This window comes from Echeneis naucrates, chromosome 22 (assembly GCF_900963305.1).
Source record: "Echeneis naucrates chromosome 22, fEcheNa1.1, whole genome shotgun sequence".
Classification (NCBI taxonomy): domain Eukaryota; kingdom Metazoa; phylum Chordata; class Actinopteri; order Carangiformes; family Echeneidae; genus Echeneis; species Echeneis naucrates.
In genome coordinates, this window is record NC_042532.1 from 13,333,316 (window position 1) to 13,347,437 (window position 14,122).

The window sequence follows — 14,122 nt, forward strand, 5'->3', positions numbered from 1 at the left end:
GCGTTCCTCTCAGTTTCTCATGCCAAGCATCTTACTGCATTTTCACACTAGTATTGTCACTGAGCCTAAGGGTTTCCTTTCCACACTACACCCTTCAGTATATATACGCCATAGTTAGGATGCACCCAGAGCTATTGTCATATTGTGGTTGTTGTCAAGAAACCATACATTGAAATTCATATCATGTCAACCAGAAAACTGCAACAGTTTTTGTGGAAAAAGCCTACTCTTCCACAAATGTTGAAATTGTGGACAATGGTGTGACAAAAGTGAGTCTGTTTTCTGAAATGATTAGCAGATGAAGCATTTGAACAAATCTAGCAAATGATTGTTTACTTATTGAAATCTAATTAAATTCATGGGAGGTGTGTTTTGCTGTGAAATTAAAGTGCACTACACAACCAAGGAAATGCTGCCCTCTCCTGGGGTTTTTGGAATACTGCTGTTTATGAGACATTAAAAAACATATTTTGTGTTTTTACAACCTGACAAAAAAATCTGTCCATATAAAACAGAAACAGTTAATAGTTTTCAAGTGGAGCTGCATTGCATAACTGTGTTTTCCACCCTTTCAAATAATTAGTCATCTCTAAAGCTGTAAGTTAACTTCCACTAGGAAATTTAAAGACACAAATATACAAGCTTCTCTTTTGTTTTTGCTTAATCGAATAACTTGCCAACACCTACACAAATTCACTTGTGCTCCAGACATAAAAACATGTTCCCGTGGTTTGTTTCGCATTCTTTCTCAAGGCCGTTTGGTGCAAGCAGCAGTACATGCAAACCTTGATCTATGAACTCTGCAAGTTTTCATATTGTAGTTGCATTTTACTGACTCATGCCTTGATCTTGTCATTTGACTGTTGTTGTAAATGGTTTATTGAAAAAGATCCCTCACAAAGTTTATGTGCGCACAAAGCTGCACTTGACTTTTCATGGGGAAGTGGAATAGAAAATAAGCTGGCCTTGTCATTCTCTATGCCGGCCTTTTTTTTCCATCACTATCTGCCTTCACAAATTCTAGTTACAGCTCAGACAACTATGTTCAGTTACAGAGTTAATGCACTGTGCTCATGTGGCTTACAAAGACAGAATTGCCTTATTTCCGTATGAATTTAAAAGAAGCTAACCAGCATACATACAAATGATCTTACGTTGTAATAATGGTTAAGAGGGGCTTCGTTGAACTGATTAATCACAAAGAGGCTGAAGAATCCAAACTCTCATAAAACAAGAGCAAAGATTAGCAAAGAAATGCAAATGAAACCTGACACAAATTTATATGGAAGAGTACAAAGAAACATTTTCATCGTTAATCATCTCATTACCCCGCAGATTTATGTGGTGACCTTTTGAAGTGGGGCTGACTCTTTTGGAACTAATGTCTGTGTATGATGTAAATAAAATGACTCCACTTGTCTAGCAACAGTAAAATCCCACATACACCACATCTATCTCAGTATTAACAATTTCATATGTAATGTTTTTTTATTTCTGATTCTTGGAATGATTTTGAGTGCAAAGCTTTTTCTTGTTTTAGATAAATATCTTCTATTTCTGCTTAAAGAATGACCGTACTTTGTTCGTCACTTGTCAACTTCTCAGTTCTCTTTCTATTACTTTCAACATCAAGCGAACTATTGACACTTTTCTAATGGAGAGGAACCTGAATATATATGTACAGATGACCAACTGTATAAGTACAGGAGACAAACAGGGACATACATGTGACGACCTAGAAAGGAGTCAACATCCACAAACCTTTGCCTTAGCACTCAGATTTTACACACAGCCCACTGTCTTTATGATCTGAAGTTGTATCATGAAACTAAAGCCTTGTGACTATCAAACAGGCTGGCGAAAATGTGGGACAGACACTCAGGCAGCAGTTACGGCATAAATGTTGTGAATCACATCAGAAGAATTTGTGAAATATTGTGCTTACACATTGCTTTTGTAAAAAAGAGCTTGAATGATGATTTTTATAATGTGAAACTAATTAAACTATTTTTGAAACTAAATAGAAACCTTCGTAAATTTTTCACTCATCTATGAATGAAATGAATGAGATCGGGTTTTGCTTTTGTAGTTCATTGTCACTTCTCTCACTTGTTAAATAACATTCGCCTTGCAATCATGGACAGGTTACATTTGCAGAACAGATCAAACTTTTACAGGCAAGTTGGAAACAGGAAGTGTGCACAGAAACCAAAAGGAAGTCTCAAGTGGCAGTAGTGATAGTCATGAATCATGAAAGAAATTATATGAAATGTGGGGAAAGATTTGATTTATCAGAAATGACAACATGGTTGCAGTAATAATAACTCACTTTCCTCTTTGCTCCATCATCTAAAATACTCTTCTGCATATATCTTTAGGATTGAAGAAAACATTTGTCAAACATCAACACAATAGAGGGGAATATTGTTTCACTCCATCGCGGAAAGTTTGAAATGAGACTTGATCTTTCAGGTGAGTCACTTAAACGTTCAATGAGTGGGTGTTAACAAGAGTGCCACTGATATTTCTCAAAAACTCTTCTTACATATTTTCCACTGTGCCACATTTTAAATAGTGTTGGCGAAAGCACAAACTAGTTCATGCTTGTTGTTGTAATTACCATCACTGTGTGACAGGAATCACACTGGAAGGAACACAAAATCCCAACAGGGGTTTTTCACATGAAGGAATCTTGCTAACAAAAAGTCATGATGTGTGCTTTTCTCTGTGCTGTGACTGTCACAGCAACAAACTGCTGAGTAACTGGTCATAACCTGAAAGAAATTACGGACAGTTAATGATTCAAAGGTTCCCTTTTTTTTTTTTTTACTGAGACTGGAAACATGTTTCCCGAAAAAATGGCATCATGAGATCTTCTCATAATGTATAAACCAATTCCTATTGCAATGATTGACTGTCATACTCTTTCTTTGTGGCTTTATGAGCTGCTGACAACCACCTGACTGGACATACAGCTGGTTGTAACTGCAGAAGGCTGTATAAGAATGGCTCTCTGACACAGCCCTACTTCACCGACAGGTAGTTGTCCTGTACCTCAGACTTCACACGTCAACATAGAGGTAGGTGAGCAGCCGCAGCACGGATAGATGCACATACCCACACAAAAAAAAACAGAGTGCACACACTTCCACTTGCGCAGGTGTACTTATGAAAAGAAGAAAAGGGGAGAAAGATTTGCAGGGAAGGATGAAGCAGAGATTCAAAGAACCATGGAAACGAAGCTGATGCTGCTGTAGTTTGCATGTCACAAGTAACGTCAGGACAGCAAACGTTATGGAAACAAAGATGAAATGAAAGTGAATCATCACAACCTGTATGGTTTCCTGCAACTCACAAGGGATCTCTTTGCTTTTTCTGTTTGTGTGTCAGTAAGGATGAAGCTGCTGTTGGTTGTTGCTGCTTTTCTGGCTGTGGCCAATTGTGCCAGTATCTCCCTGGAAGATCTGGAGTTCCACGCCTGGAAACTCAAGTTTGGTGAGCCAATAGACATTCTGATCTGACTCTTTTCTTTATTGTGGCATTTTCTTATCTTTATATTGTACAATATTGTCAATATTGTCAGTTCTCTTGATGACCTCCTTCTCTGATTGACAGGAAAATCCTACCACTCTCCATCAGAAGAGGCCCATCGCAAGGATATCTGGCTCAGCAACCGCAGATTAGTTCTTGTGCACAATATCATGGCAGATCAGGACATCAAGTCCTACCGTCTTGGCATGACGTATTTTGCTGACCTGGTATCATTTTGTTTTGAAGTTTCACCACTTGCTGAAAATATGGATTGAATGCCATGATATTTGGTTAATGTCAGTTTGAGTTTGTGCCACACTTAAATGACATGCTGAATTTTGACTGTCCTCACTAGGAAAACGAGGAGTATAAACGCTTGATCTCTCAAGGCTGCCTGGGTGCCTTCAACACATCTCTGCCTCACAAGGGCTCTGCCTTCCTGCGGCTGCCTGAAGGCTCTGAACTGCCAAACACCATTGACTGGAGGGACAAGGGCTTTGTCACTGGTGTCAAGGATCAGAAGGAGTGCGGTTCCTGCTGGGCCTTCAGTACAGTATGTAAAACCTGACCTCTTCTTTAATGTTGGTAACTAAACACATTTTCTGATGCGTTGTAAAAAAAAATAAATAAATAAATCACTTACCTCTCGTCCAGACTGGCTCACTGGAGGGTCAAAACTTCAGGAAGACAGGAAAGCTGGTGTCCCTGAGTGAGCAGCAGCTGGTTGACTGTTCTGGTGATTATGGTAACATGGGCTGTGGGGGAGGCTTGATGGACAATGCCTTCAAGTACATCCAAGCCAATGGAGGCATTGATACAGAGGAGTCCTACCCTTATGAGGCTGAGGTAAACAGAAAAAAAATTACATGAAAATCTGACTGCTAGAAAGCCATACTCTTTAAATGTGGCTCCTTATTTGTTATTTAATGCTAAAAAGTTGGAGCAGGGAAAGTGCGGTGTGTAAATACTGCCATCTTGTGGACACATTTTTATCCTACAACTAAATGCTGCCATTTTCCTTCAATACACATGCAAGTTAAATCTTTTCGAAAATATAGCCCACATTCTGATTTACTTATTTACTTTTGTGACGTGTCAGCATAGTAATATAACACTGAATATATTCTTTTGAATTAGGATGGACAGTGCCGTTACAATCCTGCTACTATCGGTGCCCAATGCACAGGATATGTTGATGTAAAATCAGGTGATGAAGATGCCCTGAAGGAGGCTGTGGCCACCATCGGACCTGTGTCTGTAGCCATTGATGCTTCTCAAATTTCTTTCCAGCTCTATTCCTCAGGTAAACAGCCTCACACACTGCGCTGTTTCTGTCATCTTGAAAAGAAGTTAGAAAAACAAAAACTAAATTTATCCATGCGTCTGTGTCATCTGTGCATGTGTTTGTTTGCAGGAGTGTACGATGAGCCAAACTGCAGCAGCACAGAATTGGACCACGGTGTGCTGGCTGTAGGATATGGAAACAAGAATAACCATGACTACTGGCTGGTCAAGAACAGGTAAATAGCTAAATCAGTAAAAAAAAAATCCATCCTGTCATCAGTCAGTAAGTGAGGAGAGACAGTGCGCTATGATAAGGCCTCTCATTTATAGCAGCCAAAAATAACTTAAACACAGCCAGGATGTCATCTCCTTAAATTTCATGTCTTTATTAGCTTACATCGCTTCTGTTAAAATACAGAAAATATATTTTTATAGAAATGGTGCCAAAGCTTCTGTGGAGAGGGGAGCTTTGTTTAATAGCAGCAGCGGAATATAGTTGGTAATATATTTGTTTCTTTAGCTGGGGTCTAGAGTGGGGAGATAAAGGATACATCCTGATGACCAGGAACAAACACAACCAGTGCGGTATTGCCACAGCAGCCAGCTACCCTCTTGTGTGAGCAGGTGAGAGTAAACTCCTAGAGCGTATGTGTTTGTCTATTTACTGTCCATTAACTAGTTGTTGTTCTTTTTACTTCCAGGTCAAGGGCTCTTCACACTGAGGAAAGACCAGTGACTCATAATTCACTTGAATTTAATTTAGAAATGGAGTACTTGAAGAAAAATGCTGGAATGTTGTTATGTGGAAGTGATCATCTGATCCACTAGTGCACTTTCATACAATAATTTTTTATGAAGATTGTAAATAAATGTAAAAAAAAAAATCTATTGTTTCACCTTGAAATAATAATAAAAAAAAAACAAACATTCATCTGTTTTTGAAATTGTTGCTGTTTTAATTGCTCACTTCTATATTACTGTGGCTGCGCTGATATTCTATGGCTCATACATAGCACTGCTTTTTGACAGAGGTGACACAGAGGTCTCATCACTGAGTTCAGAGTAATACATTTGCCACTATTACCTATAAAGAGTTTGCCAAGATTTTTTGAAAAGCAGTCTTTTGTCGCCACACAGATTATTCCAGTGCTTCTGAGTTTTCAATCCTCTGTGTTATCCATCAGAAATGTCCCTGTGTGGGGGGGCTTTACCTTTTTCTTTGCTGAGGTATTGAATCCAGGTGGCTCAGTGATGACGGTGATGTCCACAGTCTGAGTGAGAGCATGAGCATGAGTGAGAGTGTATAATGGCCCTTGTAGGAACAAAGCCAAACCGAACTGACCAAGAGTCGCTGACTCCAAGTCGGCCACTTCGCGTATCACAGGCTCCGGGTTCGATTCCCAGGGTCGGGCCAGCAGCCGTTGATGTCATCACAAAGCCAGGCTCCTGGCACTGAGAGAGAGAGAAAACAAATCAGTTTGTTTACTCACCATCACATAGATAATCTTTTCTGCTTTTAATCTGACCTGAGCGGTTCTTATCTATTTGTATGAGTCAGAGGTGTTATCTTATAGTATTTGTATGAGGCTGGTTAGATACGTTTACAACATGTTCTTGAATGCTTGTCTGTCTTGTGGGACTGTGCAGTTCTCTACCATCTGCTGCTGGGACAACCGTGTAGACACGTTGTTTTATCCTATTTTATTTATTTCTTTTAACTTTTTATTATTATGGTTAATGATTGTCACTCCCCTATCGTGCACGTGGAACTGTGTGAATGTGTGAATTGTATGCACCTGTTGTGGTGCTTAATTTTCCTCAGGGGACAATATAGTTTATTTGATTGATTTCATTTGATCATCTAAAACTGTCAGAGAACATGTAATGTGCAAACAACCTGCTGACTGCCTCTGCTTTTCTCATTCATAACAGCATTTCTGGTGTAATGGCAGTCTACATGAGTCTCGGGAAATTCCATTTTTCAAGTTTCAAGTTGAAAGCTTCTATTGTTATATTAATAACTGGTCTGTTGTTTTTCTGTACCATGTGGTTTGAGGATTACATTGTAATCTAGTATTGTGCATTTTAAAAAGACTTGCTGTGCTGCTTTGGAGACCAAGGTGAGAACTTAAAAATGATCCTCTAGAACAATCAAAACGACTCTTTTCACAGTGGGGCCAAAAAAATGTGAGTCTACCTTTGTTCACCAAAAATGAAGTTTCATTTCTTCAAGTTCATGTCCAATAAAAAATAGAATGAGACCTGTTTATATTTACAGTATTTATATACAGTTATAGAGTTTTCTATGTATAGCTGAGGCTTTTTATGCCTACCGTGTTTGAATTATATAATCATGAAAACTGTTTGTTTTGTTTCTTTTCAACTTTAATTAAATTTGTAATTAGGATTAACTTGATGCAATGCCCATGATGACACTTGAAAACAAACAAAAGTTACCCTAAAATGAGCTCTTACAGGAAGCGCAAGATGTAGAGGAATCCTTTTGGTAAAATACAGTTTTACTTTCATTAGCATTCTGTGGTTTGTAAAAGGTTATCTTTGTCTCATTCTCCACATGTAGACACAAACTAATGGAAAACATGAATGTATGACAGAGCTGGAAAGCATCTTAAATTTGTGGTTGAAACTCTGGTCTGATGTGTAAAAAAATAAAATAAAATAAAAATAGTTACTGTTGTCTTTTGTTTTCAAAACCATCCTCTCATCCCATCCATCCTGACACATGATCTGGCCCAGTTCTATGTAAACGTTATTTATGACAATGCAGAAATTATGATGCTAGAGTGTCAGAAGTGACTAGCAATGACCAGAGCACAAAATGCGCACTTAATGAAACTGTGTTGTGTTAAGAGGCCTCCAACGACAGTCACATCCTTTTCATTTCCCTTTAATTTGACCTTTTCTATCACTTTTCTCCAGTTTGTATTTATTTTAGTTAATGTGTTTCGTTCACCCTTTTTGTGTCTTCAAGGTCAGTTTAGTTATGTTGCAGCCCAGTTTGCTGCATTTTGCAGTCAGTTCTGGTTTGTTGACCTCCACTTTAGTTTAGAGTCTTGATTTGGCATTTCTCGCTTTTTCTTTTAAGACAATTGAAAATAAAAATAAAAATACACCTTTTAAATCTGCATCATTGTCTCCCTTCGTAGCACTGACGTGTATTTTGTGAAAAATGCTTTTGTATTGTTTCTCTGACACCTAAGCTCAACTGCTTTTGTTTTTCTCCACTGTGCTGCCCTTAACTCACACTCTCCAGGTACAGTATACCTGTTTAGGTGTATAATATTTTCGTAACTCTTTTTGAGGAGCCTGTATTGTTTCCAGAGCAAAATGTATCAACTGTGGTTAATACTGATTTGCAATACCCACACCAAATGTGTGTAAAGTAATCCCATAATGGAATCCAGCCCTCTTTCAACTGTAATTTGTAATGCTTAAGGGTTTTTGCGTGTAATCCAGCTAAACAGCAGTATTTAAGTCATTACTCTTACATCTCTATTGAACCTTGAGACGAAAGGAAGGTTGCTTCACTCATCTGTACTCCATGACATCTGCTACAAATACATTTACAATGCTAAAAATGACTCTGTTCATTTGTTATGGGCTATTCAGCTGCACTGCCTTTTACTCCACGCAGGGAGGAGGCAAAAAAGTTCAACACAATGGACCAATCTAATTTAGTCGCAGCACACGGTAACAGATGATGCTGCATCCATGATCTGGCTTTAACCATTTTATAATGTGCTGGAAAAAAAAAAAACACAACTTTGGCTTCGTTAATAAAAGTCATTGGTGAAAAATAATTGTTCTCTTTGCCCCATGAGGTGGATGGCATCTGTTTTAATCATACACAATAGTTATCCCCAATGTAATTAATGAAATCACATTAAGAGCTTGTAATTTGCCCATTCTAAATGTCACATTAGGTCTGGTTGTGATAATATTTGATGGGAGGTGGAGAAACACTAAGCCGGGGGTGGGTGGATATTAAGGATTTAATCAACTTGTGTGACAAAATGTGACCTTGACATCTCACTTTTTTCCGCCCTTGGCAGCAGCAGCAGCAGCAGCAGTTGACAGAGCTGCTGTGTGGATGCAAACAGGAATGACCACATTTTTATCAGGAACACGGTGTGACAGTGCTGAGCCAATTAGTTCTGAATGATTGTTATCCACTGAGGCTTAAATCATTACCCTTTTTATTTTCAAGAGCATGATGGAGGTCTTCAGAAAGTAAAAAAAAAAAAAAAAAAAAGTGATAAAAAAAGCTCCAAGACAGAAACAAAGGGAGACAGAAGGTGGGTGCAATGGAGGTGAGGCAAATTAATTGGTTTTGCTAAATCCTCCTCAAACAGTACAAACCAATGTGGTTCCACAAAAGGCCATTACCGGTAATCAATTTAAATCTGTTTTGCCCTTCCCAAGGAAACCAATTAGCCAATTTAATTTGGCTTTTTTGATTCACAGCATAACCACAGCACAGAATAGATCGTCCAATTCACTTCCTGCAGAGAGGGACAAGTGAAAACACTGGGAGGTGTTGCTGTAACAAACAAAGCTATTGATCTGAGGGAGGCTGAGGGATTCAAGGAGGAGCAAGGAGACACAGAAAACATGGAAGGAGAATAAATTCATGGTTGTGGATTTTGTCAAAATGAACAAGTGATCCTGCTGTATCAATTTAAAACCGCCTCAGCAAGTTTAATATAAGTTCAGCTTTTAACTGAATTCAAATCTAAAGTTCAGCTCCCCAGGAAATTTAACTCCAGCTGATGACTTTTGAGCGGATTCCTTCTTGGAAGGTCTTTTTATGTGTCACTAGATGGCAGCATTTGACTGATGATTATCTTGGGGGCGTGAGACGCTGTGGTCGAGCATAAGTCATGCAAAGCTCTGGTTTAAAGTCAAATGTGTTGCTTTCGATTGCGTGTCCTTGAAATCGACACGTAACACGTATAAATCACGAGCACGTATATGTCCAGACACACTCAATACGGACCGTGTGTCCCTGAAACAGAGAATTCATTACACTGTAACAATACACATGCCACGCACTGAATGTCTGCTTAATCAACAATGTCACTGCTCAATTTCAGCAGATTGGCTGCTGGGTTGGTATGGAGAAAAGTGGCAGCCAGCCATGTCACCCATCACGGCGAACAAACAGTCCCTCCTACGGGAATACACTCAGGGCCATGTTTCCGCGCCTCTGCGTTATCCATCTCCCATCATTCCATTTTGTCTGTGTGCAGCTCCTTGGGGCAGGGGTTGTAATGGGATGTCAACTGGTTTGTCTTGGTAATGAGGAACATGTGTGATTGTGACAGACAGGAGTTCCCGATGACCACACACAGTACTGGTGCAGGCACACACAAGTGTACTCTCCCACACAAACAGCTAACGTATACAAACTCCACTGAGAGCGAATATATGAACAAGAAACTAATTGTATGAATGGCTTAAATTACTTAATAAATATTTTATATTTCAAAGAAATGAACCCACGTGGAAGGCCAATAGTCCATTCTCAACGTCTAACGATCTATTTCATCTTTCTTTCCTTATCTTTTTCCCCCCCATTTTGTCTTTCCATCCTACGTTAGCCATCTGTAACTCTTGGATGGGGCTCCTGGCCGCGGCCTGAGAGAGGCAAGTGAAGCTAACCGTATGAGGAAAAACAGCTCTGGCAAGGCCAATTACACCCAGACAAAGCACTTTGCATGTTATTGTGTTAGGGATTCATGCTTGATTGACTGAATGGGTTCTAATGAGGCTGGGGAACAACGTGCAGGAGAGGAAGAAACACTCCTCCGTTTCCCTGATGGATTGATTCACCCGCACACTCACAGTCACGTACACCAATACAAGCAGGTACAAGCACACTCACTGATGCACACTTAAAAGTGCAAAGGTGTGCAATTACATTTCCATGCACATGGGAGACTCCTTAGTGAAGACACGCTCAAATCAAAACTATTGCAAACAACAGCTCTCTTACGCACGCTGCAGCCATTAAGTGTGTCCTGTGTGCATCTGTGAGTGTGTGCAGTGGGTGGCAGATGAAGAGGAGATATTACAGTGGAAAGGTAACTTTCTGTATTGCCTCTGCAGATGCTCCTTTGTGAAAGCTTCACTCCCACTGCCATCCTTTTATGGTATTACTTCACTAGGTAGAGTTTGATATAGCAACAGATGGATTGGCAGAGCCTACAGCATTGATAAAAAAAAAAAAAGTCGGTCATTATTCTTGGTGGGCCTGTGTAACAGATGTTAGTTTTATTTCTGTTGTGTAGCATGCACAGCTTCGACTCCACCAAGTTTCACATCTTTAAAATGTTTTCGCTCTCCGTCTCAGAGGAATGAAAGTAGAAAACAATATTACTCGCCACAGGCTAATGAAAATAACAAATGGCAGCTATGATGTTTGCAAGATCACTGTCAACAAAACACAAATTGAAAACGACATTAGCTAGTAACCTAGGTCCAGGCTATGAATTTTAAAAGGCAGGTATGAGCTGCATGTATGTAAGACTGAAGTAACACAAATTGCGCCTTCTGAACATGCTTCTATACTTTTTTACCAAATTGTTTCCTCGCAGTCACATCAAGTATCGTTAATGAACAAGCTATAAATGTAGCCGTATAATGTCAGTAATTATGTATATCATATACCACTTTAATTTGATTTTATTTGAGTGACTTCAGCTCCAGTATTGAAGGACACTTGAGAGACCCAGCGTTGTGAATTTCGTGCCCCCTGGAGAACATTTACTGCGGCTTTCTGATTCTTTGCCCTGCTTCTGCGTCTCACTGTCCCACCTGGTCACCTCCTTCTCTTACATATCCCTCTCATTCATCATTGCTTGTTCCCCCTCCTCTCCCTGCCTCGTCCATCTCTCTGCAGCACTGGGGTCAGGGTCATGGGTCAATTGCCTGGGCGCACCACAGATCTCGTCCTTGAAGGAGAAGTCATGTATCTGCACACTGTCTTATCATTTGTGTTTTATATCACCTGACAGCTTTTTCCTCTGGAGATGGCCTCACTTTCCCCTGCATCTGCCTGCTTCCTGAACATATATGTGAGTGTGTGCCCTTTTTCGATGCATGTGTGTTTTACATTCGTGTATGTGTGGGTGGATACATTGCTGTAAAGGATACAGGGTACTTTTTTTGTCTTGTTAAGCTTTCTCCTCTTGAGGTCTTTGCCTGACTATTTTGTCTCTCTGCCTTACGCCCTCATTGATAGCCAGCGCTAATTAGGCAATTAAAGCCTGATTAAAAGAATCTTCAGCGGGAGGGAAGGTCCCAGGAAACTTCATGATGGGAAAGGGTCTTCTGCATGCATCTCAACACAACAAAGTTTAAAGTATGCAACGTGATCATTACTTCTTTTTTTTTTTTTTTTAACCCCAGAGAAGGCTTCACATTTAGTTTTTGTGACATGAAGAAATGGGCAACACAGGGCAGATGGATAATTTGTTCTGTTTCAAGTGTATTTAACCAACCAGCATCAGCTTGCTCATTGTTGTCACATTTGCCAGCATAGATCAAAGAGCCCTGTGCAGCATGTCAGCCTGGTTACCTCTGCTTGGCACGCCGAATCAAAGTCATGGATTGAGGGTAAAGGGAGGTGCTAGGGGGTTCAAGGACATGTGACAAACTAGCATTCTTTCTCTTTTGGGGTTTGAACTGCTTGTCAAAAGAGACTCTGATTGATCTGTGTTGTTTTTTCCACATACATTCCAAAAGGTTTCCTTACATCCTGATGCATACAATCACTATGTGCACTTGTAGTTTGAAACAAAATCTTTACCCCTGATTTAGAAGGCACTTACAATGCATTAGCCTTGTGGTAATTACTAGAAACTCAATTAGAAGAAACCGCTGAAGACCAAGACCAAACTGGAGGGCTTAAGCTGCAATGCTGGTAAATGGATTTGGAGTTAATTTAGTGAGTCAGAGGGTGAAACAGCCATCAGTGATGTTTTAAGCTGCAGCAAGCAACCTGAGCGCTCAGGACTCTGAACCGCATGCTGGTCTCCGCTGTGGTCTGCTTTCAGTTGGCATTCAGCTTCACTTTGGTTTGAGTGTTGCAATTAAATTGCTCTGGGAAATCATCTTTCTTGCTTGCACACACATGCCATTGTGTGTTCAATCCTTCATCCAACTTTTCTGTAGTGGTATACATGTCTCAGTAATGTTTTACACTATTGTCAATGTTACCACCTTTGCCCCGGGTCTTGGTCTAAGTGGAGTGGTATATTTTATTCATGGATGTTTGTATGTTGTTTAGTGTGTGTTTTCTAACGTGCCTAAGGGAGTTTTCATGAACTGCCTGCCTCTATCCAGTGAATACCTGTATTTACCCTTTCTAGTGTGCATATTAGAATGTGTGTCCTTTTGTGATGATTTACAAAATCACTGGTGTGTGGTCTGGTGTGCTATATCATCAATATAAAATAAAGTTTAAAAACAAAAACTTCCACAAGATGTTGACCAACATACATTTTTTAACGTAAACAATAACATTGCACTGGCTATGGGTTCGGCCAGGATCTAATAGGTTTTCTGGGCACCTCAGACACCTGTACCTACTGTGGTACTGCAATATAAAGCAAGCTGGCAAATTGTATCACATATTGGACTCTAGGATTCAAACCCACGGAGAGAGAAGTGAACAGATGGGCCGCACCTTGTAGAAAGCGTGGGTGGTAAAGTCAGCATGTCCCGATGTGTGTGCTTGTGAATGCTGCTTTTGGTACCAGCATGTGTGTTGGCGTGTGTATGTGTTTACGTAGGTGCTACTGCAGGATCTTGGCTTTTGCCTTGGAGTAAAGATGTGTGTGCGTTGTGGGCTGGTGAGTGGGTGTACATTGTGAGAGCACTGCTGCGCCTTCTTCTTCTGGGGACCAGATGGTGATGGAGCCAGTAGCTCCACCCGGCAGAAAGAGAGAATTTCAACTGTATGAGCTAATAGTGTGATTTAAATGGATTCTGACCAACCAACACATTCTTCAAGACTTGAGTTGATTGACAGACACTACTGTAGCTCCTTAACTAAGCTTCAATTTTTTAACTTTTCCATTCATGAGAGAAAGAATCTAAAAGGTATTTCATAAAGGTAATCAATTCATATACTTTTTAACTGAAGGATCAGACAAAGCAAGTGAATAATTACAATACCTCATAGTAACTGCAGCTGAGGTGAAACAGATGTAAGTATGCACTCACTTTAACTGTGATCGGCTTCTGTTCTGTGGTGACGGTCAGAGTTTGGCATCAGCAGCAT

At 40.0% G+C, this 14,122-nt stretch overlaps 1 protein-coding gene across 1 annotated transcript; it reads left to right on the plus strand.

Annotated features, from left to right (window-relative positions):
* The first annotated feature begins 3,061 nt into the window (after positions 1-3,061).
* ctsl.1 (cathepsin L.1) lies at positions 3,062-5,697 on the plus strand. The gene is made up of 9 exons (XM_029493108.1): positions 3,062-3,080; positions 3,391-3,495; positions 3,616-3,758; positions 3,887-4,084; positions 4,186-4,377; positions 4,669-4,834; positions 4,946-5,051; positions 5,336-5,439; positions 5,517-5,697. The coding sequence occupies exons 2-8, from the start codon at positions 3,396-3,398 to the stop codon at positions 5,433-5,435; spliced, it is 1,005 nt and encodes a 334-aa protein (XP_029348968.1). The 5' UTR covers positions 3,062-3,080; positions 3,391-3,395; the 3' UTR covers positions 5,436-5,439; positions 5,517-5,697.
* Positions 5,698-14,122: the final 8,425 nt, after the last annotated feature.